The 23,792-nt window shown below is 52.1% G+C and overlaps 1 protein-coding gene across 1 annotated transcript in view; it reads right to left on the bottom strand.

Annotated features, from left to right (window-relative positions):
- Window positions 1–23,792, bottom strand: part of ZFAT (zinc finger and AT-hook domain containing) — a 191,667-nt gene that overhangs the window by 158,934 nt on the left and 8,941 nt on the right. Inside the window, 1 exon segment of the mRNA XM_030303806.1 lies at window positions 390–569. Coding sequence (XP_030159666.1) covers window positions 390–569 — 180 coding nt within the window.

The following is a 23,792-nucleotide window of genomic DNA, read 5'->3' as shown; positions in this document are numbered from 1 at the left end:
CAGGTAACGCAACTGGTAGGTCCTAGAGCTGGCTGGGACCCCCACTCGTCCGACAACAAGCTCACGGTTCGTTTGTTTTTTTTACGCTGTTGGACACTATCCCCGCCTTTCATTCACTCAATCATTCATTCGTTCCTTCGTTCATTCTTCCTTCCAAAGCCAGAGAAGCACCTGCAGAGGCCAGGTACAGTGAATTCAAAACCACAACCTTATTTTGAACGGACCTACAACTGGACAATTGTTAACTGTTGGAGACGGGAACCTTCCGGGTTTCTATGCCCAGCAAACAGAAACCCAGCCTCGAAGGGCTGGCAGGCAAATCACAGCCATCGTCACCAGCAGGCACATCTGTGGCCGTGGCCCCTCACCCGGCACCCCGGGCCCCTTACCATCTCCGCTTTTGTGTGGGTTGGTGGGTTCAGGAGTGCTCAGAGGCCTGAGGGGAATGATGATCTCGTCCGCATTAACCCCTTCTCCTGCGTGCTTCTCAGAGACGTGGGAGAGGAGCTCCGACTGATTTGGCGAGAAAAGGTTACAGCATTTGCACATGAAGATGGCCGTGTTCTCTGCTGGGGGGGAGAAAAAGCAAACTGCGTTATTTCATCTGAACAAAAACAATGATTACTTCCAGTCGCCAAAGGAAAATATTGAAGGCTGCCCTTTTGAGCAATGGCCAGCCTCCACCTGACTGCGTCCCTCTCGTGGATACCTCCACACCAGGCAGCTCACTTCTAACTTCAGGGGGCCCCAATTGCCAGAAAATTCTTTCTTCCGAAATTCAAAACCACCGCCCTGCCGGATAGCATCTGATACGGACTCCCCCGTTACCAAAGCCTACCAGACAGCCCAGATTCCGGCATCGACATGGCAACACGAAAGAACGAAACCCAGCCTTCAAATGAATGCACCGCACTGACAGCAATGAAATGCTCCAGCGAGGCTCTCTCCAATTAGGTACCAGGAAAAAATTGATCAAAATAGCATTTCTCAAGGGCCGAGACACCTTGCACTGGCCGGCACAGGGACCAGAAACCAGAAGAATGGGAATCTGTTGATTTTTTTAAGCTACTTAATTCCTATTTGAAAGCAGTACCACCATTCACAAATATTTACTAATAGTCTATTAGAGTTCATCCCATTATACTAGGCAGGAAGACATAATGGGAAAACGCTCATTTTTAGTCGGATAAGATAACTGTAGGTACATATAGGAATATTAAATTTAGGATCAAAAAATAATTAGAAGCTGGAATTTTTTTTTAACGACAAGAAGAACTGGTACAATGGAAAGGACAACGGCTTTGAAGCCGCAGGGACCCAGATTACATTCCCAGCCCTACCCGTGAGTGCTGTAAAGCTGGGCGATCTCCGAGGAGTAGTGAGAACGCCTCGGTCGCTGGTACGAAACAGGACACGCAGCTCACGTGCCCACTCAGCGGTGGGAACACAGCAGGCACTCAGGAAACCACAGCACTCCACCGACCACGTGCCCGCACCCACGTCACCCACACGGCTGGGCCCTCACCATCACTAGCCCCACAGGGCCTCTCCGTGCCGCCTGGCAGGCACACACGCTCCAGGCCACGTGCTCTCTGTGGAGGCTGGACGGATCTACAGCGATCCTAGGCCATCTCTAGGCCACCTGCTCTCCGTGGGTGGTGAACAAATGTCTCAGACCCCTCCATTCCCACCGCCCATCCTCATGCGCGGCCGCTGACCTTGGTTCCTATTTCACGTGCAGCCACCAGAAGACGGCCTCCAAGGGCTTCCTCCGCCACACCTGCCCGCCCACCTGCACCTTCACCCACCCACCCACCCGCCTGACTCCTGCTGGTATGAAGGCTGGCACCAGCAGTGGCACAGAATGGGGGGAGGGGGGGGAAGGGGACCCATGGGAGTGGGCTACCCCAGTGCAGGCAACATCTTTGCCACTGACACTGTTTAGAATTGGTGGATCAGGGAGATAGCAAAACAAAAAAGGAGACCAACACTTAAATGCTATGACGTCTGGGGCGCCTGGGTGGCTGGGTCGGTTAAGCATCCAACTTCGGCTCAGGTCATGATCTCAAAGTTCATGAGTTCAAGCCCCATGTCGGGCTCTGTGCTGACAGCTCAGAGCCTGGACCCTGCTTCAGATTCTGTCTGTCTGTCTGTCTGTCTGTCTCTCTCTCTCTCTCTGCCCCTTCCCTGCTTACACTCTCTCTCAGAATAATTAAACTTTTTAAAAAATGTTGTCACTGCTTTAAAATTCTCCGAAGACAGTGCATCCTTACAGGTGCCTGCACCTGGTAAGAGGGTGCCACAGCCCACCCTGGAAGATCACTGGACAGAGGGGCAAGGCAACGAACGGCCCCTCCCGCCCAATGACCGAGTTCCAGTAACTTCTTTCTCCAGAACACCAGTCCTTCCTCTCTGCCACTTGCCATATGCTTACTTCTCCCATCTTAACCCCAGACTCTCTCTTGCTCTCCACCCCCTTGCCCTCCCCCACCCCTATTTTCCTCCTCCTCCTCCTCACAGCAAGATTCCCCTCCCAGAAGGAGGAGACAGGAAAGAAAGGCATTGAGCCTGCTGGCCACTGCCACAGTGAGGACGGAACCCCGCCAGGCACCGGAGCTGCACAAGTAACCCCCTCTGGATCCAAAGGAAGGGCTTCTCCACGAACGAGCAGGAGGGGTGGCGACCTAAGAGAACTGTCCCCGACCAAACAACACCAGAAACAGAAATGTAACAAAGCAGAACACTGCTTCTTCAATGGCACTCTCGTCAATAGTGTCAACCGATATTTTATTTTTTCCAAGAAATGCTTTATTCCTAAGGAACCCAAAATGCTTCCCATTCAAAGAGGAAGAGATTACAGCAACACTTCTTGTCTTTCTACGAGGCCACGTTGTTTTCAACACGCTTCCTGCTGACCCAACAGCGATCTCATGACTCAGGCAGAAAAGGGTTTGCAATCCCCCTCCCACCGGTGAGGAAACCGACGGCTGAGAGAGGACAAGCAGGCTGCCCGAGTCACGGTCCGCAGGAAGGAGACACCAGACAGACTCTCTGCGACCCGCTTCTGACGTGAGCTGGTTCGGCTACACCCCGTGAGTGGAGTTCCTTCAAGTCAGGCTAAAATCCTCACCGTTGTAACCAACAACGTCTGAAATGAAAGTCATTCCAAAGAGCATAATCCCCAAACCACTGATCAAGTTCTTCCTTGTTCACTGCAGTACGTCCTGAGCAGCAGGCACAGGTGCGCCCCCTGCAGGCCCCGGGGCCGAGAGGACTCTGGCGGGAGTCCCCCAAGGAGCAGGCCCCAGCTGCCCAGGGGAGGCGGACACGTCAGGGAACAGGTGCATCTTACGGTTTTTACAAAACTACTTCCCAACAGACCTGTACGTATTATCGGTTTCTGTGACGCTTTCAGGAGAAAGGGAATTCTGTGACATTTCACGCAGCAGAACTTTCGGGGACCACAGAGTTATGGGGAGGGGTCTCCGCTCACAGGCATACCAGGCACTGTCTAGAGACCAAACAAATAAGACTACCTTTGCATCTATGTCTGGCCAAGTGCTGGAGGCTGCCGCAAGTCAGCCACCACCATCGCTTAGCGGTCGGGCGAGCCCGCCGCACTGTAAGGCTGGCACCTGACCTCGGCTGCCTGCTGTCAAGGAGCACGTGCTTCCCCAGAGCCTGCTGCACGTCCGCTCCACGAGGCGGGTGGAGGCTAGACCTGGAGATCCCAAGGTGTGGGCAGAGGTAAGGACACGTGACCCAGGAGGTTCAGAGAGGCTGCCCTCCCCTCGGCCACCCAGCCAGGGAAGCGCAGAGTCAAGGTGGAATGCAGCCTTACCTGACCTGGGCCCGGGGTCTCCCGGAAGCCACGTGGCCCTGCCAAGGTCGGCACCGCTAAGGAACGCAGCCGTGGAACAGCCCACAGGCCCACGCGACTGCCCCGAGCTGCACCAGCGGGCGGGCTCTATTTTGCCACCGACCGTGCAACCTTGAGTTTATTTTTTTAGATTTTCTTTTTAAGTAATCTCTACACCCAACGTGGAGCTCAAAGTCACAACCCCGAGACTACAAGTCGCACGCTCTACAGACTGAGCCGGTCAGGTGCCCCGATTCAACCCTGGATTTAAGAGTGGCTGCTTCCAGAAGCCCAGAGAGAACACACCGTGCTCCCTCCTGAATGCCCCGCAGGCCTCCAAGAAGGAGGGAAACCGTGCCCTCCGTAAAGATGCTCACAAAGCAAAATGCCAACACGTGGGAAGAGAGTGGCACATCAGACTGCCTCCCCCCAAATATGGAGAACTGCTATCCCACCAAAATAACAACAGGGGAGCTATTTTCATTTTTTATAGTGGACGAATATGAAAAAATGTATCTTATACCCTGAAAAACAATCATAATTATGTTGTCAGCTCATTCTGATGAAGATGCTATAATTTGGATGCATTTTTAGGTCCAATTACTGTGCACTCCCCCTCAACAAAAGGATTCAGAGAGAAAATCACATGTTCAACACAAAGAAAATCACAGAAGTTCGGGGTTTGAGTGTTCAATTTCTATGAAGCATTTGCCAGTTTTGGCCAACTACTCTGTACTATTAAGAAGGAAAATCTCAAAATAATTGCATAAGCAAGTCCCCATTTCTAAACTCTGATGTGCAAACACCCCAAGCCAGGAAGAGCCACATCCTGTCTGTGACCTCTGGCTCCACCCGCTTACCACCACCCTGTCTGGGGACCTTGGATGAGCAAGCCTCTGACCCCACTCCTTGAAGAAGGTCATGAAGTAGAATGGGCTTGTAGGTCCTGGGAGGTTGGTCAGGCCCCTGGGACGCCGGGAAGGGTCACTGGGAGCTAACAGGTCCCGCCTCTTACTCTGGCCACAGGCAACACACGGGTGAGCTAAAGCTGGCCTGCTCCCAAGGGGACTTCCCCACAAATCTCAGGCCCTTGAGTAAACAGTCTGTTCAGCCTTGAGCTCAAGTCACATGCTCCAGCCAGCTCACAGGCTGCTCCGGCCCCAGCACACAATCAAGGGCATGCTGTCCCTTTTGCTGCTGTCCTCTGTAAGTCCATCTCCTCTGGGACACTCAAGGTGGGATGACCGGAGCAGGACAGCACACTCAGGCATCCCAGGTCTCCTGGTCCTACAACAGAGTTTTTTATTTTATTTTATTTCATTTCATTTCATTTCATTTTATTTATATTATTATTATTATTATTATTATTATTGCTATCACCATCATCATCGTAATACAGCTAAATAGTACAGAGCCCTGTAGAACAGAGACAGCCCCCTTATCTTCCCCTTGAGGATAACGGCATCACTGAGCAGTTTGCTGTGCATCACAGGAGACAGAGAGACAAAGAAACATCATGCACGCCTATCCTTTCCCTCCCCTCAGGGGCCCTAATGCCCTGGCCCCTCCACCCTCCGTCCACCCTGCCCTCCATCCCGGTCCCTCTCCCAGCACTGAGCTCAGGACGACAGCCACCCTACAACAGCCAAAGCCCATAGACCACACTGCTGCCCACTCCCATCCCTGTGGGCAAAGGCCGAGCAGGAAGTCAAGACTTCCACCCGGACCAGGCAATTAAGGAAGCACCGCTCCCACTCCCTGCTGGGCTGGGGTCAGAGGAGGCCCCGTGGGGAGCCTGAACCCCCATCCTGCCCAGCGGTACTGGGGCACATCTTCCCGCAGGCATCAACGGAGGCCAAGGAGGGAGCCTGGAGTTCTACCTACCCTCACTGGCAGTGACGAAGCAATACCCCAAGTCTGCACCAGAGCAGTGTCAGGGGGCCTGCTAAAACAGAAGATTCAGAGATTCTCATTAACACCTAAAATGCTCAGAATTCAAGAAAAAGTCATTCCTCATAATTTTTCAAGCATCAACACAGAATGGAAAAGACAGAAGAAAGAAATCAAGGACCTCAAAGATGGAACAAGGAAAAGCACACAATCTGATTAACAGGGAAAACAGACTGAAAAACCTGAACGGGGCCTCAGGGACGTGTGGGACTATAACTGAAGATCTAACCTGTGTGGCACCAGCGTCCCAAAAGAGGAGAAAGACAGTGGCGCTGGGAAAGGATTCGAAGAAATAATGGCTGAAAATTTCCCAACTCTGACAAAAGACATAAACCCACACGTTGAAGAAGGCCAGCAAATCCCAAACAGGATAAACCCAAAGAAATCTACGCCAAGGCACACGATAATCAAAACTTCTGAAAACTGGAGACCGGGGGGGACCCCAGAGAACAGCTTCCCATGTGGGAAACTATCTGAGTGACAGCAGATTTCCCAACACACACAACGCGGGCCAGAAGGAAGTGGCACTTGTTCGAGTGCAGCAAGGAAGCAAGTGATCACCTCGATTCTACATCCAGCAAAAACGTCCTTCAGAAATAAAGGGGAAACCGAGACATTCCCAGAGGAAGGAAAAGTAAAAACGCTGTCCAGCAGACTTAACCTCTAAGAATGGCTAAAGGGAGTTCCCTGAATAGAAAGAAAATGATAAAACAACGAGTCTTGGGACATCAAAAGGGAAAAAAGTACAAAGGAAAGTGTAAAAATACGGGCAAATGCATCAGATTTTCCTTTTTCTTTTAGTTTCCTGAAGTATTTTTGACAGTTGAAGCAAAAAGCAGAAGTCTGTCTGATGTGGTTCTCAATATAGGCAGAAGAAACATTTGCGACAATGACAAGCGGAGGGTAAAGAGGGTATACGGGGCGGTAACATCTCTACTCCTCACGCACGCCGGCAAAACGTCAACAAGACTTCTGCCTGTGGACTGAGGGGGTGGCTACACGAACCCACACACGTGATAAGAAGGGACCAGAACTATGCACGCACATCGTACCACACCAACTCCTTGCTCTGATATTGCACAAGAGTTACATAAGACGTGACTCAGGTGGGGTTGAGCTGATGGAAAGCTCAGGAGCTGCACAGTGGTGATGGCTGCACAGCACTGTCAGTGTCCTTAAAGCCACTAAGCTGTATTCCTAAAAAAGGTCAAAATGATAAATTTCATGCTATGTATATTTTGTCAAAAAACAAATGGAGTAAATCAGGTAAAGGGTATACGAGACTTCTCAGTACTATCTTTGAAACCTCCCAGAAGGTATTTCAAAATACAAAGGTAAACAAATAAAAAGTGGGGCGCCTGGGTGGCTCAGTCGGTTGAGAGTCCGACTTGGGCTCAGGTCACGATCTCACGGCTCGTGAGTTCGAGCCCCGCACCAGGCTCTGGGCTGACAGCTCGGAGCCTGGAGCCTGCTTCGGATTCTGTGCCTCCCTCCCTCTCTCTGCCCCTCCCCTGCTCGCTCTCTGTCTCTCTCTCCCTTCTCTCTCAAAAATAAATAGACATTAAAAAAATTTTTTTAATAAACATAAAAAAAATAAAAAGTACCGTGGCAGACAAAACAGACCTCTGCCTACCAGTGTGGATCCTCCGGAAAGGACACTGAACTTGAGAAGCGGCGTGTATCCTGCCTGACGTATCCACAACCCCATCCAATCCCAAACACCCTATGAGAAATCTAGGGCTCAGGAGGGTGGGGTGAGGTGGCTGGGCAGAATGGGGTCAGTCCAGGTCCCTGTGCCCACCTCTGTGGGATAGCAGGGTGATACGGGCTCTGAAGGGCTGGCATCCCACATCTATGTCAAGCACCTTCCGCCCCCGGAGCCCCCATTCCCTGTAGCCAGAGCCCCACCCAGCCCAATGCCGTCCATCTTACCCTCAGCAATGATGCCGCTGGGGACACAGTAGGCACTCAATAAATGTGAGATGAACTGATGATTCTAAACATGCTTAAACATTTATCAGTGCTCACAAGAAGACAAAATGCTACATTACTAGACTATTAGATTACTCTATTTAAAAGCTTTAGTTTAAGAAAAAAATCTCTTGGGGCGCCTGGGTGGCGCAGTCGGTTAGGCGTCCGACTTCAGCCAGGTCACGATCTCGCGGTCCCTGAGTTCGAGCCCCGCGTCAGGCTCTGGGCTGATGGCTCGGAGCCTGGGGCCTGTTTCCGATTCTGTGTCTCCCTCTCTCTCTGCCCCTCCCCCGTTCATGCTCTGTCTCTCTCTGTCCCAAAAATAAATAAACGTTGAAAAAAAAAATTTTAAAAAAAAGAAAAAAATCTCTTTCCTCTTCTGGGTTAGTATAAATCACCCTCTGCTTTGTAACTATCTTCTACTCAGATTGATGAACTTCAAAGAGAGTTCAACAGCCAAAGCTCAGATCCTATTAAATTATCTATCTTATGAAAACAGTAGGGCTGGCAAATTCTTTCAGAGTTAAATATTTTCGTTTTCTTGTTTTTCACTCGCCCTTAAGTTATTAAATTCGTAAGAGCTGGCAGCTTTCCAATAAGAGTGGAAATATTTTAACAACATAAAGCCAGATTGCTGTCACAGCCAATGTGATGAAAAAGGCTCATTGCGCAGCTTCGTACAATCAAAAATACCTCTTCCTTTTATCTTCAGGAAAAGAGGCTTGGGTCAGGACACGACATTCTCTCCCATTTAGTTTATTTTACAGAACCTTCCACCAGCTGTGGATGCGCCACATACATCATCATCGTCACCACGATGACCGGGAACTTGCGGTAACCAAACACACAGGCGATTCGATGAGGAAGAAGGAAAAGACCAGGGAGCTAAAATCAATTAAACCCTCGCCACCAGCCGCACCACGCAAGGCTCACGCTATACTTAATCTTACAGCCATCCTAAAAAGTGGGTTCTATTATTGTATTTCCTCAAATCGAAGACAACACCCATTTTAAGAGGCACTGATACTTTACATTCCACTAAAAAAGATGAAAACACTGCCAAATAAACTAAGACACACTGGTTTCTTATCACACAGGCTGTAAGACAGCTCCTGATTTTAGCGATGCTACAACGCAAGTCTTTGAGTCAACGGGACTCGGTAACACTTCCAGATTCCCACGGAAGTGCAGCTCGGTCTCAGTGCCGGGAGGGAGGGCGGGCGTGGGCCCAGGAGAGCCTGACTCGAGCCTCGCTCTTGTCCCACCACCCCCAACACACCCTGGGGTTGGGGGCTCCGCTTCTGGGCTTACTTCCGTGACAGTATTTGAAACCCTGCTTTCCAGAAAGAGGACAAGACAAACATTTTCTGAATGCCAGCACTTTCACACTCCGTCGCGTGTGATCCTGACAAGCAGGGCTGTCGCTAACAGACGCCTCCAGGAGAAAGGGGGGAAATGTACCCCTTCCTCAAGACGCTAGCTCCCCCTGTCAGAAAGTGGTCACAATATACCGATTTTCTTGAAACGTGACACTTTCCTACCATTTGCAGAAAGGTGCCATAAGGAATACACAAATATATGAGGTGAATGAGTCCCCTTAGATGTGTTGCCCTGGTGCAGTGTGCAATCAACACAGCTGTACGAGGCGGTCCTGCTACGTAAGTCAGCCGTGAAGACATCACTATCCCCTGTTACAGATAAGAATGCTATCACTTGTACGAGAGGAACCACTTGTACGTGGTTCCAAAGCCACTCGGTCAGTGCAAAAGAAACGGACAAATTAGGAAGGAACACATCTTGTACATGCGGGCATGTGGGCATGTGTCTATACAGGAACATACTAACCACACGCCACAGGAAAGCATGTGGAGGAAGACTTCGCGGGAGGGGAGGCAGAGCTGGCCCAGGAGATGGTAGGACAGCTTGAGGCAGGAGAAGGGAGCTGCCACAAACGAGGAGTAGAAGCCAGCCAACAGGGGCAGGGCACACCGAGTAGAGAGGGGGAGAACCAATCCAAGGTAGGGAGGCACATGAGGGTGCCTTTGGAGGCGGACAGCAAGTCCTGGTCCTCGGAAAACCCACCGGGGAAGCCTGCCCAGGAGTGGCGAGGCCACCGGCCTCCACGGCAGGAGGCCCGTCCCGAGGCAGGCAGGAGCAGCGAGGCACACGGACGGCTGCCCCATCAGAAGGGGGCCGCCTCCCAGCTCGAAGGGGGCCAAAAAGCTGAATCTGTATTTGGAATTTCTGGGGTTTTAAACACTGGCAACCGGGTGAGATTTTTCTGCAAAAACAAAACAAGACCCAACCTGTGCAGGCCAAACAGATCAAGTCCGTGGGTTAGGCCTGTCCGGAGGGCTTCCAAATGCAACCTCTGAGAAGGGGTTTTCCGTGCGGGTGACCTGAGGGCTGCAGCCAGCCTGCTGGGGAGAGCCGGGGAGCCCTGTCCGAGGAAACAGAGACGGACAGACGGAGGCAGAGTGCGGGCTGCAGACTCTCTTCCTAACCAGCCAGCCCCCAATACCCAGGAACACTTCCTGGCTCTGCGCAGGCAGATTCGAAGGCCGGTTACCCTTCGTTTCAGAGATCTCCACAGTCGTGATCACACGGGTGAGCATCCGAGAAAGAAACGAAATTTTAAAAGCCCGCTTAGATGGGTATTAGAAATAAAGGGACAGCAAGGGACAAAATAAGGTCTCCCTCTTGGGGGGAGGTAGACATTGACCCCAGGCAGTTTGGGCCAAACACTGGCTGGAAGAAGCAGCGAGGCCACAGCTGCGGACACTGAGCTGGAGACACAGGCTCTGCACACGGGACAAAACGTTTCCCATGGCTGATGATTTGTCGATATTTCTCTCTGAGGTGACTAGACACGTGGCTGGCCAGGCAAGGAAGGGCAGACGAGACGTTATGCCTTATGCCTCTCTGCCATTCTCTCCAAATGAAACATTAGGATGACAAAGAAAAGCGCACAGTATTCAGATAACAAAAAAGAAGAAAGAAGGAAAACAAAAAACGAGGAAATTGGTTTAACCAGCAGAGCAAGACAGATTCCGATCCGGAATCAGTAAGAAAAAGGCATTCTCTCCACAAGAGTTATACCCAGCACAACACGATGCCTGGTGGGTGTGGACAGCCCAGCCTTGAAGTGCCACATTCCAGAACCACACATGGGCGGGCCAGGTGCGCAGAGGGCCTGGGATCAGGGGAGGCCGGGCAGAAAAAGGCACCGGAGCTCCCAAAGCTGGGGGTTCGAGGCAAGTCCCCACGTCAGCCATGGGAAGGGGAGACACGAAGACTTCGTGGCCCAAAGTAGCACCCTCAACCTTCCCTGCCCAACCCAGCCACAGAATAATATTATACTGCCTCCTTCGCTCACACGGAGCTTCATGTCTGTGGGCCCTTGATCCTCCCCACCCACCCGTGAGGGAGCGAAGTCGATGCTCCCACCCCAATCGTCATCACCCTCATCATCCTCCTCCCCATCACCATCCCAATTTATGGAGGAGAAAGCAAGGGCTCAGAGAAGTTAGCGAGTTGCCAAGGAAACCAGCCCGATAAATCAAAAGGTCAAAACTTGACCCACACCTTCCAATGGGCCACTCGCCTGGTGGCCAACATGTGCCGGGACAGCACGTTATTTCCTGTAACACGACAGCAGGTCACTGCGAGGAGCCCAAGCCCCGGTCCCCCACCCACAGCCCGCATCAAGGTTAGAGAGACACTTCTAACCGCTAATTACAACTAAGAAGAGGAGCTACACCAAAAGGGGGGACTTCGCCCTCTGCGTGTCTGTCATAATTTACTACAGCAATTCACTCCAGGGAGCGACGAGCTGGAAAATGAGAGCTCCAGACGTGGGTGCTGCCCACCCAGACCACACACTTAGTAAGCGTGTCCACTGCACGGCTTGGCAAGAGGTCTAGAACTAGGAAACAGAGGGCCACCACATACAGGACAAACAGCTTTGTTAGCAAATCACAAAACAGAAAACAAAAACATGGGTTGTTACCAACAGGCAGGAAACGAGTGGCCGCCATACACGTGCTAGCAGTACCCTCTGGTGGCCAATCAGGGCACTACAGCCTCCGTTCACGGGACGGAAGAAGTTGGCCATAATGAAAACGTGGCTAGCATTTACTGATCCCTAATTCTGCCAGGCGCCGTGGTTTGCCCGTAACCCACTTAACCTGCACATCAATCCAGGGAGGGAGGGGCTGCTGTCCCCACTTTAGATGCACAAACTGGGCCCAGGGAGGTGACCACAAGGCAGGCGGCAGGTGAGCACACAGCAGAAGCAGAGCTCACCCCCACCCTAACCCCAGGCCGAGTGCCCACCCTAAGTGAGTCCCCATGTGACACTGCTGATTGTCCAGTGGGGGCTGGGTCATCCTGGTCAGCCCAGCAGGTGAATCAGACCCAACTGCAGCCAGCCACGGATTCTCTGTCCTCATCACCATCAGCCACTGCCCACCCAATTCTGAATCTGCACTAAAGTTATTCTCATGTCTTACGGTGCCTTCCCATTTACAGCCACATTTCTGTGCAGCACTGATGCTGAGCCAGAGAAGCCGGACTCCGAGGACAGGCGAGCCTCCGGTCACACGAAGTAGAAAAGCAACATGATTCCTCGCACTCTCTGAGTCAGGCTGGGGTCACCCTTACTCGAGGTCCTGGGGTCGAGGCTTCTGGGGTATGGCGGGGTTCTGTTTGGGCACACGGCGAATTCAGTCTGTGAACATTTCCTGGAGCTGTTTGTCTATTCCGGACATACCTTTCTACAGGGTGCTGTACATCAACTTAAAAAATTTACACAGCACATTTTAAAGGTAAAGACGTAAAGTAAAACGTAGACTCTGATTCACAAGTGAATCTCTTATTTAAAATGACACGAGGGGCGCATGGGTGGCTCAGTTGGTTAAGCATCCGACTTCAGCTCAGGTCATAAACTCACGGTTCATGGATTCAAGCCCCATGTCCGGCTCTGCACTGACAGCTCAGAGCCTGGAGCCTGCTTCAGATTCTGGGTCCCCCCCCCCCCGCACCTCTCTCTCTCTGTGTCTCTCAAAAATAAACATTTAAGGGGCATCTGAGTGGCTCAGTTGGTTGAGTATCTGACCTCGGCTCATGTCACAATCTCACAGTTCGTGGGTTCGAGCCCCGTATTGGGCTCTGTGCTGACAGCTCAGAGCCCGGAGCCTGCTTCGGCTTCTGTGTCCCCCCTCTCCCTCTGCCCCTCCCCCGCGCATGCTCCGTCTCTCAAAAAGTGAATAAAGATTAAAACAATTAAAAAAATAAACATTGAAAAAAATGTCTTTAATTAACAAAAGAGAATAAAATAAAATAAAATAAAATAAAATAAAATAACACATGAAGTGAGAGAGAAGGGCAGCCATGAAGCCCAGACCTAGACGGGAACCCACCTCTGCCCAAGCAGCCACGTGACCCTGGCCCCTGTGTGTACTTGGGCCAGTTGGGCTTCTGTCTCCTCGTCTGCTGTGGAGGGACCACCTCCACATGCCTCCACCATGAAGGCAACGTGCCCAGCTCGGTGACCGATACCTCGGTGACCAGCACAGCCCAGACCGATACCTCCAAGGGCAGCAGAAAGGGCAGCAGGGTAGTCAGGGCCTGCGTCCCCCAGCCCCTAACTGGCTCCCACCTCCAATATGACAGGTTCTATGTAAGTCTCTGAATCTCTACAGGCTCGAAACAGAAGTGGCCTTCAAATGTTTTAAAGTGAAACCTGGTCTTCAAGCCTCCTCTGAAGGCTAATGTGCAGAGAGCCAGCCAGAGTCACCAGCCACCGGGGCCACAGTCACCAGCCACGGGGGCCAGAGCCAGGGAGGAGACAGCCCCGCCCAGCGACTGCCTCCACTAGGCAGGCCCACCACACCCACAGATGATCTCCAAGGTGCCCTCCCAGCCCTGAGGGTCGGACGGCTGAAGCTCCCAGCCGCTCAGGCGCTCATTTGTGGCATTATCGTCACGCGTCTCATAAAATGCTGATGAACACACCAGCTTCTGTGACTCACAAAGTTAACGTTTTTATTCAATGCAAGGGAGAAATCCCATGGGTGTTCCTTTGCTGAAAGTGGATTAACAAAATAAAATGAGAAATGCCCCGGATCAGCTATAATTAACGCTGGGCCAACAGTTGCTCTGTAATTTTATGCGTCCACATTTCTTCCATGTTGAAACTTGGCAGAATTTTTTTTAAGCTATTTTTAAGCACTCTCCGAGGGAGAGCCTTGGGCAATAGAGTATACGTGCATTGAACATAATCCTATGTGAAGAGCTGGGCCCCTTCCTCAGGACGGCATCACGAATAATGTATGTGAACGGGAACCGCCCCCCATCACCCAGTTCCCCACCTACAGGCCGCAGCGCTATCCCCACCCCAGAGGAAGGGTGGGAAGCTCTGGGGAGGTGGGGAGTCCCCCGCCAATGACCAAGGCGGCTCGGGAACTCTCAGGCCACGCCCCGAAGGTGACCGTGTCTCTGGGATCGTTTCCACGTGAAAAACAAAATGTGCAAAATCTCACAGCGTGTTACAGTACATTTGAGCACAGTGATGCCCACGGCCACCGCCTACCAGGCCTCTGACTTTCCGGTGTTTGGTTTTTAGTTGTGTTAGTTTATTTTGGTTCCTTTGTGTGTCTGAGGAGCCTTGTATCTAACTTGTGAAGGGAAAGGGCTGCCTCAGGCCAGCTTTCAGCACTGGGCCTCCGGTCTGGAACTCTGGATTCAAACCCCACATCTCAGTGCAGCTTCAGAGTGGGTAGAGTCCCCTTCACTTCTAAAACCTGCAGGCACTCAGGGAGAAAAGGAGACAATCGAAGCTGCCTGATGACCTCGTAAGGACAATATGGGGGTGGGGGATGTGATCATGGGGTAAACAGTGGGAAAAGGGTTTTGTCGACAGCTAAACGGTGCAAATGCAGAACAGAACGGGCATCTCTTAAGTCCAGGGATGTCTGGCTGGTTGGCTGAATCTACCGACCATGTTGTTGCTGCTCTGCTATCCACCTACCACTGGCGGTATCTGGTAAAGAGAAGCCAGTGTGGGGGTCCTACATACACACACACATGCACGCACAAATGCACACGTGTGCATAATGTGTGTGCACATGCACACATACATGCACAAATATGCATGTGTGCTTAACGTGCACACATGCATACACACACATGCATGAATGGACACGTGTGCATAATATATGTGCACATACACACATAACACACAGGCACAAATGTGCGTGCATATACACATATGTGCACAAGTGCACACGTATGTGTAACACACATGTGCATATACGCACATGCATGCACAAATGCCCAGGTGTGCATAACATGCATTTGCATACACACATAACATACAGGCACAAATGCACGTATGGGTAGCATGTGTGTGCAATGTGCACACATATACACACATAAGATACATGCACAAATGCATGTGCATGCATAATACGTGCACATACACACATTACACACATACATACGTACCACAGATGCACACACACACACACACACACACACACACACACGCTTCCCGTAGGGAAAGAAAAGACAGGCCATTCAGAAGTGTTCCGAGGAATGGATATAAACGCCACAGCATGAATGAGGATAGCGAGTACAAAGCCAGGCTCTGAGAAGAGAAAGCACCACAAGGAAGGGGAGAAGGAAGGTGGGGAAACAGGGGAAGGAAGCGGAACCAGAGTGTGAGACAGGCTGGCACTTAGGGGAGCAACGGGGGGCCCTGGGCGGCAGGAGCCCAGCCGGGGCTTCGGTTCCCACAAGAAGATCGCAGACCCAGCTGTGGAGGGACCACTTACTCGGAGGCCCCCAGACTCCTCCCTCTCCAACAGGGGTTCAAATTCTCCCCACACTTCCCACAGTGTCTTCCTGCCGCACCCCAAGTCCTCAGGGGAAGGAAGAGCCAGGGCCCCAGGGACGGGGTGATGCCAGGTCACTGTAGCCAGTGTATCATGACCGGACCTGTTTGTTTGGGTTTTTTTATTTATTTTGAGAGACAGACAAAGAGAGAGAAAGAAACATGTGCACAGGCATACAAGCGGATGAGGGCCATAGAGAAAATCCCAAGCAGGATCCACACTGTCAGTGCAGAGCCTGACGTGGGGCTCACACCCACAAAGTGTGAGATCATGACCTGGGCCGAAATCGAAAGCCAGATGCTCGATGATGGAGCGCCCCCCAGGGGCTGTTTATTAACTGGGCATGGCCAGCCCTTGTCTCCTCACTCTGCCGCCCTGGTTATTTTAATTTTTTTTTTAACATTTATTCACATTTTGAGAGACAGAGTGTAAGTGGGGGAGGGGCAGAGAGACAGAGGGAGACACAGAATCCGAAGAAGGTTCCAGGCTCTGAACTGACAGCACAGAGCCCAACGCGGGGCTCGAACCCACAGACCGCGAGATCGTGACCTGAGCTGAAGTCGGACGCTTAACCGACTGAGCCCCCCAGGCACCCCCGCCCTGGTTATTTTAAACACTGACTCAGTTCCTTCGGACATCGCTCCAAGGGTGCCGCCTGGCACACCACGGTGGAGATGCCACCAGCCCGGTCCCCAGTTCTGCAGTCTAGTCACACACCCCATGACGAGCAAACCGGGCAAAAACAAAGCCCTTAGAAAAGCTGGTGCTTGCCCACCCCTTCTCCTGAGTGGGCACGGTTTCGATTGAACACGCACGTGATGCGCACCTGCCTGCACAAAGCGGGGTACGAGGGGCCGGGAGGGAGAGAGGCACAGAGCGGCTCTTTCAGGGCTCAAGCTGGACGATCGCGGGGGACAAGCAGGCTTGTACAAGCATGACCTCTTGGGCAGGCAGACGTGGCTCAGTGCACACACTCTGTGCCTACAACGTGTCGGGCACATTTCCCGCCCAAGGAGCTCTGGGATGGACCGCCACTCAGCCGCCAGGGCTCAGGACGCCCAACCAAGCCCACGCTGTCCTGCAGAAACAGGGCCACTGGCGGGATCTCAAATTCTCCAGCAGCCACGGTGAAACAAAAAGAAACAAGTGAAATCAATTCTCACGAGTCTTCTGTAATACAGTATACCCAAAATACTACCATTTTACTTACAATCCATTTTTACAAGACCAATGAGAAATTTCACATTCTTTCGTTTTTTCTTTTTGCACCACACCGTCGTAACCCGGTGTGTATTTTCCACTTACGGCAGACCGAAGTTTGCACTAGACACGGATCCAGTATTCTCTCTGTTTCCAGAACACCAGGCAACTTTCCCACTGCAGGTCAGAGAACTGTGGCATGCATGCTCTACTCCCCCACGTCCAGGGGAGCTACAGACGGCCTCCACCACTCCCCCCAAAATCCTTGGGACCCACCGAGTTAGGAAAATCGACACAAGGAATTGGAAAATTTAGGCTTTGCCAAGCAGCATCCCTGCCTACATCTTTACGGGAGAGGGAGAAGACGGAGGGACGTTTTCATGACTGTCACAGGCTGCTCCAAGCTCGTGAGGTCGCAGAACCGGAGGCAGACGTGGGAAACATGCAAATTCAACTTCAAACTTTTTTTTTTTACATTTACTCATTTTTGAGACAAAGAGAGACAGAGCGTGAGCAGGGGAGGGGCAGAGAGAGAGGGAGACACAGAATCAGAAGCAGGCTCCAGGCTCCGAGCCATCAGCACAGAACCTGACGCAGGACTCGAACTCACGGACCATGAGACCATGACCTGAGCTGAAGTCAGATGCTGAACCGACTGAGCCACCCAGGCGCCCCTTAACTTCAAATTTTAAACGTCTGCTTTACGTAGTATGAAAGCCTGAGACCGGTCTCAGTTACGAAGTACTCTAAACCTGAAGATGAATTCTAGGAGAAAGAACTACCCTCCAATTCCCAGATGGGTTCAAGGTGTTTTCGAATTTCAGAACAGAGCTTCACATGAGGCAGGAAGAGCCAATGGGAAAAGAATTCTCCAAACCCCACCGGCTACCCACCCCAGCCTACCAGAATGACCTGCCCCACTGTTCCTAGTAACTAAGACACGAAATAAGTATTATATTCTCCAAATGCCTGGGCCATTGTGGGGGAAAGTAATTGTAACTTACATTCATTACCTTCATAATACAATATTCAGTAAGTGCCTAATACATGTGACATACTATGCTAGGCACGTGTAGAAAGGAGTAAGGTACAGACCCTCCCGTTTTGTTCACGAGAGAATAATTTAAAGTGACTGTGGTTTTATTTGTGGCCTAATCGCAAAGAGTCTTGCCTTGGAAGGGACAGGGAGGTGCCTAAATTCAGCTCCCCAGCCAGTGTCCAGGAGACAGACAGCCCTACCTGACCCTACCCCTCAGCGTCTGGGCAGCTACCACTTATGTTTAGACAGCTGGGAACTTTAAGAAGTCAAGCAACTTCTTCCCAGCCTGGCTTCAGGTGGTGCAGCCTCAGGGTGACCCTGGCAAGGCCAGCCCCTCTGGCTAGATCTGAACAGGCCGTCAGATGTCCCCGAGGTCCTCTCCCCCGCAAGCCTGGGATCCCAGTCCTTCAGCCATACCGGATGGGTCCCCAAGCTTGGCCGTGGCCAGGCCGGTCCTGCCCACGGCCCCAGGGTCTCTTAAACCACCTGCCTCAAGTCCAAACACACACATGTCCCCTAGGGGGCGATAAAGAGCAAAGGAGAACTCTGGCCTCCAAGAGCCGGTTCAGCGATGCGAGCTGCACATTCTGCAAAGCGCAAAGAGCTGGCAGGTGCCTGGGATCTCGTCAGCAAACTGGTTTTGGTTCAAGAACCTCATTCGTCAAGTCTCAGCTCCAACCTCACTTTCTCAGACAGACCTTTCTTAAATCCCCTTCAATATAAATTAGGTCTCTGTTACTTTCTCTTGTCCTCCCTGTATTCATTCACCTTAGCAGCAATTACCACAATGCGTAATCATGTATTCAGTGGTGTGTTTGTTTAACTTCTGTCTCCCCTAATAGACTGTATTTCATTCAAAATACAGTCAAAAGCTTAAAAAGAACAAAGATCTCTACCTAGAAACAGAGAAATGCTACATTTCCTTTGTTGTGAGGGCTAGAACATTCCAGAGTGCTCACTTAGGAAGGCCTGAGAACAATGTTAACCAAGTCATTCTTCACTCACACTTCCCAGCAGAACGAGTCAGACCTTGTGCCGGGGAAGCAAGGCGAGCTCTGGGTGGGACAGACACCAGCCAACCCCTACCCCTCCGGGGGAAAGCACTTTGCTTCTCTGGTCCTCCGACTCTGTAAAATGGGAACAAATGCAGCATTTAGAATGGTGGTCTTAAGAGAAACCAGACCCAGACAAAGGGCCTGGAAGTGAGATGCCCAGGGAAAGGCAGAAGAGTCCAGACAGGTGCGGAGCACCCCACATCCACCAAAAAAAAAAAAAAGCAGCAGAACTCGGTCCTTGTACTGAAATACAAGAAATACACGCAACCCAAAAATTCACACACTTAAAGTAGGAAAACAAATAAGCAAGTATGGGGATCATCCCTAAAATGAAATACAAACAAATGAATGGAAGCAAACTTTAAATGAGCAACTATAACTATGCAGAAGCGGGAGGGAAGAGCGGGGAGGGCGAACCCAAATCACCTGGGAAGCCAGTGTTCCCACGGTACACCTCAGGTCAACGGGAAACAGATCTAATTAAATACTGAACTCGAGTTAGTAGGCTTCTTTCCCAGAGACACAGGTTAGCAATTCGGAAACTATTTTTTGTATATCCTAGGATTGAGATAAGTAACTTGCTGTGGGTACTGAGAGGCAATGTCTCGGAAGGGGCAGGTGCCGCTGGGTTGGAACTGGAAAGATCCGCAGATATGGACGTGTGTCGGCCATGTGTGAACTTCTGCGTGTCTGCATGCTGTGTGTGCAGGCGTGCACCCATTTCCCTGCTGTGAAGCAGAGACACTCCAGCAATAATGAGCTCACCTAGTCCCACATCTTCTTTTCTAAATACCAGTCTCCACCTCAACCATCATTCTCTAGAAATAGCTGATTCCAGAGCCAGAAAAGGAATACCTCATCGGACAGAAACCAAGGAGGTTCTCAAAGAAAGAGGGGGCATGTCAAAGAGGCTTCAACCAGCCAAATATGGGGAAATGAGATCAAAATAATGATAAAGGACTGCAAACCACTGAAGAAAGAACTCATGAGTCCACAGTAATACAGATAGACAGATTTATTTAAAAAAGGAACTCTTGCTCGCATAGAAAGACAACTAGTAAATGTGGAAGAAACGCTGGCATTAGAAACTCATCATCCGGCAACTATCAGTGATCACGGATTCTGGCAAGAAATCATCAACGGATGCTAACACCACGAGCGAGGGAAGTTTGAGGAATGAAGAGTAACACGGTAAGTATGCAGTCTCAAAATGTCTCATCACGAGACGATTACCAAGGAGAAGAATAGTAACTGTATCTCAAAAGAACCCGACCCCCTCAAATGGGCGTCCTGTCCTCCCGACAGGAGGGCTGAGAATTGGGCGCCCCTGCTGTGGCATCCCCCGTGACCCCCGTGCCCGAACTGAAGGATCTGAATGGAATCATGGCGAAACACGGCCCAAGAGAAGGACACAGGTTACAGAACAAGTGCCCCGCACCCTACAGTGTCGTGGGACACAAAGACGGAGGAGCCATCTTTAAAGGGTAAAGGAACACAAGGACTGAACGCAGGGCCTAAGGCAGGGCTTCCTTTTGCTTCTATTGAAAATTACCGGAACTGGTGAGCCTGAATTTCAGTTGGTGAAATCTGCACTATAAGCATCGTGTTCTCACTTTGATAATCATAAGGTGCTTGTGTGGGAGACTGACCTTGTTTTTAGAAAACAAACACTGGAAATCTTTAGGAGTGGGTGAAAGGGCACTATGTCTGCCACCCGGCCTCCGGTGTTCTAGAGAGAAGGCAGAGGGACAGGGCGGGGGGAGGCTCCTGACAGGCTCTGAGACGTCCTCAGTCAAGAAACACCAGTGATATTCACACGGCCGGTCCTGAACCACAGAACCCTCATTTCACAGCAGCCCTCTCGCCAGCTCAGACAGCACACGCCGGGCACAGTTCGGGAGCCACGGGGATGAGGCGTCACCAGGGCCCGTCAGGACCACACGCAGACAGTCGCCCGACTAATGGCAGTAGTGGAAGAAAAGGCAGAGAAAGTGGGAGCGATGGAGAGCAGCCCCAGGAGGGGCAGCGGAGGGGAGGGAACAGGGCGCGATGCTCAGACCCACAGAGCAGGTTTGCTGAGGAATCTGTTTAAGATAGAAACAACAGGGCGCCTGGTGGCTCATTCGGGTAAGCGTCCCACTTCGGCTCAGGCCATGATCTCACGGTTTGTGAGTTCGAGCCCCGCGTCGGGCTCTGTGCTGACCGTGCTCCTGCTCTCAACAGCAGCAGCAAAGAATACCCTGATCACAACTGTGCACCTCACGGCCAACAATTCCAGACATCAAACATCCGCCCAACTCTCTCCTTCCTTGAGCCACTCTGGCCAGAGCCCCCGAAGGTCAATGGGACCATCGTGTCCAGCCCAGGACTCTTCTCCCACCCAACAGGACCGGCCTCCTGAGGGCCGCCAGGGGTCAAGAGCACGGCGCCCTCCTGGCTACCCACTTACCCCAGACCTCGTCCCGGGACTCCAGCCAGGAAGCAGTCCCCATCCCTTCTTCCCGGCCCCTGCTACAAAAGCTCTCCTCCCGACCCGTGCCCCTCACCTGAGCACCTCTCACATGGCCTCCGACTAGAAAGCAAGACTCGGGAAAATTCAAAAGGAAAATTAGAGCATGATGACTTGGTTTCCTTCTAAAAACTGACAAAAGGAAGAAAGAGGGGGAGGGGGGAGAGACAGACAGGAGAAAAGCAGAGTCAGAGCCTGGTGTTCAGGGCTCCTGGCACCTCGGCGTCCAGAACCCCACAACCTTCCCTAAAGTCCAGGCACCTGATGCGGCCCCCCACCTCTGGCCCCGCAGGGCGGAGAGGAAAGCGAGGACAAAAGCTGGGTCTGCCCGAGCGCAGGGCACACCCACCCCAGGGCACACCGCAAACTCTGGCAGGCAACGGGTTAAACGCCCGCCTAAGGATGCTTCTAGACTCTGCCAGAAAAGCAGGAGGACCCAGACTAGGAGGACCACGGTTCCCCTGCAGAGAGCGAGGCTGCAAAGCGCTTCTCGCAGTGCCGGGACCGTAGCGGGGGGGAGCGGTCGTCCAAGGTGAGGTTCAGGTCCAGCCGTCACACAGCCAAGGTGGCAGTCGGGTGGCAAATGGAGGACCAGGGACAGCCTCTGAGGGCGGAGGCCAGCAGCACAGCCAGCTGGTATTAAGGAGGGGCTTCCCTGAGTCTCTGCTGAGCCCCTCGAGGCCCCCCGTGCTCGGCTGGGCTTGCTTGCTCGGTGAGTCCTCAGGGCCCCCTCGAAAGCCCCGGAGTCAGCACCAGCCTCAGACCTCCCCCCTCATCGGACTCCACCCTCCAGACAATAAACTCCTGGTGGATGTTGAGCTCCCCCGGGTCACCCAAGTGTCGACGGAGGCTCCAAGGAGGCCAAAGAACTGTCACACGATGGGGCGGAAAATTCGAAGCCAGGTCTCTGAGACTGCAAAGCCGGTGCTGTTCTCCAGAGCCTACGTTTCCAGGGGACCTCAAGGCCACCCAAGCCGGCGGCCAGGCAACGGGATGGGGACCCCAGATTCAGGCAGCGGACAGGCAGGGCCAGGGAAGGCCGTCCGGGCTCAGCGCTCAAGCCTGGCCCCGGACCCCGAAGGCACGAGGCTGTGGAGGGTCAGCGAGGAGGGCGGGCAGAGGCGGTTCACTTTGCTGGGCTCCTTCATGCCCCCCTGCCTTCACCCCTGCTCTACACTCCCACTGTCCTGGCCACGCCTCCAACATCACCCTCAAGGCTTTCTGGAGCCCCTCACCCAACCCCAGGCAGCAGCGACCATGGCACCGTCCCCTCCATCTACCCTGTACAACCTGTAGCACTTCCAGGGCCCTGCACAACTCAGTGACTTTATTTATTTTTGAAGGAGAGAGAGGGAGAGGCAGAGTGCGAGCCAGGGAGGTGCAGAGAGAGAAGGAGACACAGAATCGGAAGCGGGCTCCAGGCTCCGAGCTGTCAGCACAGAGCCTAAAGTGGCTCGAACCCAAGAGCCGAGAGATCATGACCTGAGCCCGAGTCGGATGCTCAACCGACTGAGCCAGCCAGGAGCCCCCCCAACTCCGTGACTTTAAACACGTGCATGCGGGTGTGTAACCATCACCACAATCCAGACACAGAACAAAGTTCCCCCAGGACTCCTCGGTCAATCCCTCTCCCTGACAGCTCCCGGTAACCACGGGTTGTTTCCTGTCCCTGTCGTTCTGCCTTTCCTACAATTTCTGAAACTTAGAATCATGCTCTCTTTCAATCGTAGTAAAATAACATAAAATTTATCATCTTAGCCATTTCTAAGAGTACCGTTCAGTGGCCTTAAGTACATTCACACTGATGGGCAACCACCCCTACCGTCTGTCTCCAGAGTTTTTCATCTTCCCCCAATGAACCTCTATTCCCATAGAGACTAACTCCCCAGTCCAACCTCCTCCGCGCCCCTGGCAACCACGATTCTACGGAACGTCTCTACGGATCTGACAACCCCATGTACCTCACACAAGTGGAATCACAATATCCAGTATTTATCTTTCTGTGACTTGCTTAGTTCGCTTAGCATAGTCTTCAAGGTTGATCCAAGTCGTAAGGATGTGTCAGAATTTCCTTCCCTTTTTGAGAATGAGGGGCACCCGGGTGGCTCAGTTAAGCATCTGACTTTGGCTCAGGTCATGATCTCGCGGTTCGTGGGTTTGAGCCCTGCATCGGGCTCTGTACTGACAGCTCAGAGCCTGGAGCCTGCTTCCGATTCTGTGTCTCCCTCTCTCTCTGCCCCTCCCCTGCTCACACTCTGTCTCTGTCTCTCAAAAAAAATAGATAAATGTGGAAAAAAATTTTTAAGAATGAATA

The sequence above is a fragment of the Lynx canadensis genome, chromosome F2, assembly GCF_007474595.2.
Source record: "Lynx canadensis isolate LIC74 chromosome F2, mLynCan4.pri.v2, whole genome shotgun sequence".
NCBI lineage: Eukaryota > Metazoa > Chordata > Mammalia > Carnivora > Felidae > Lynx > Lynx canadensis.
The sequence above is the reverse complement of the archived record's forward strand: the minus strand, read 5'-3'. Positions and strand labels throughout refer to the sequence as shown.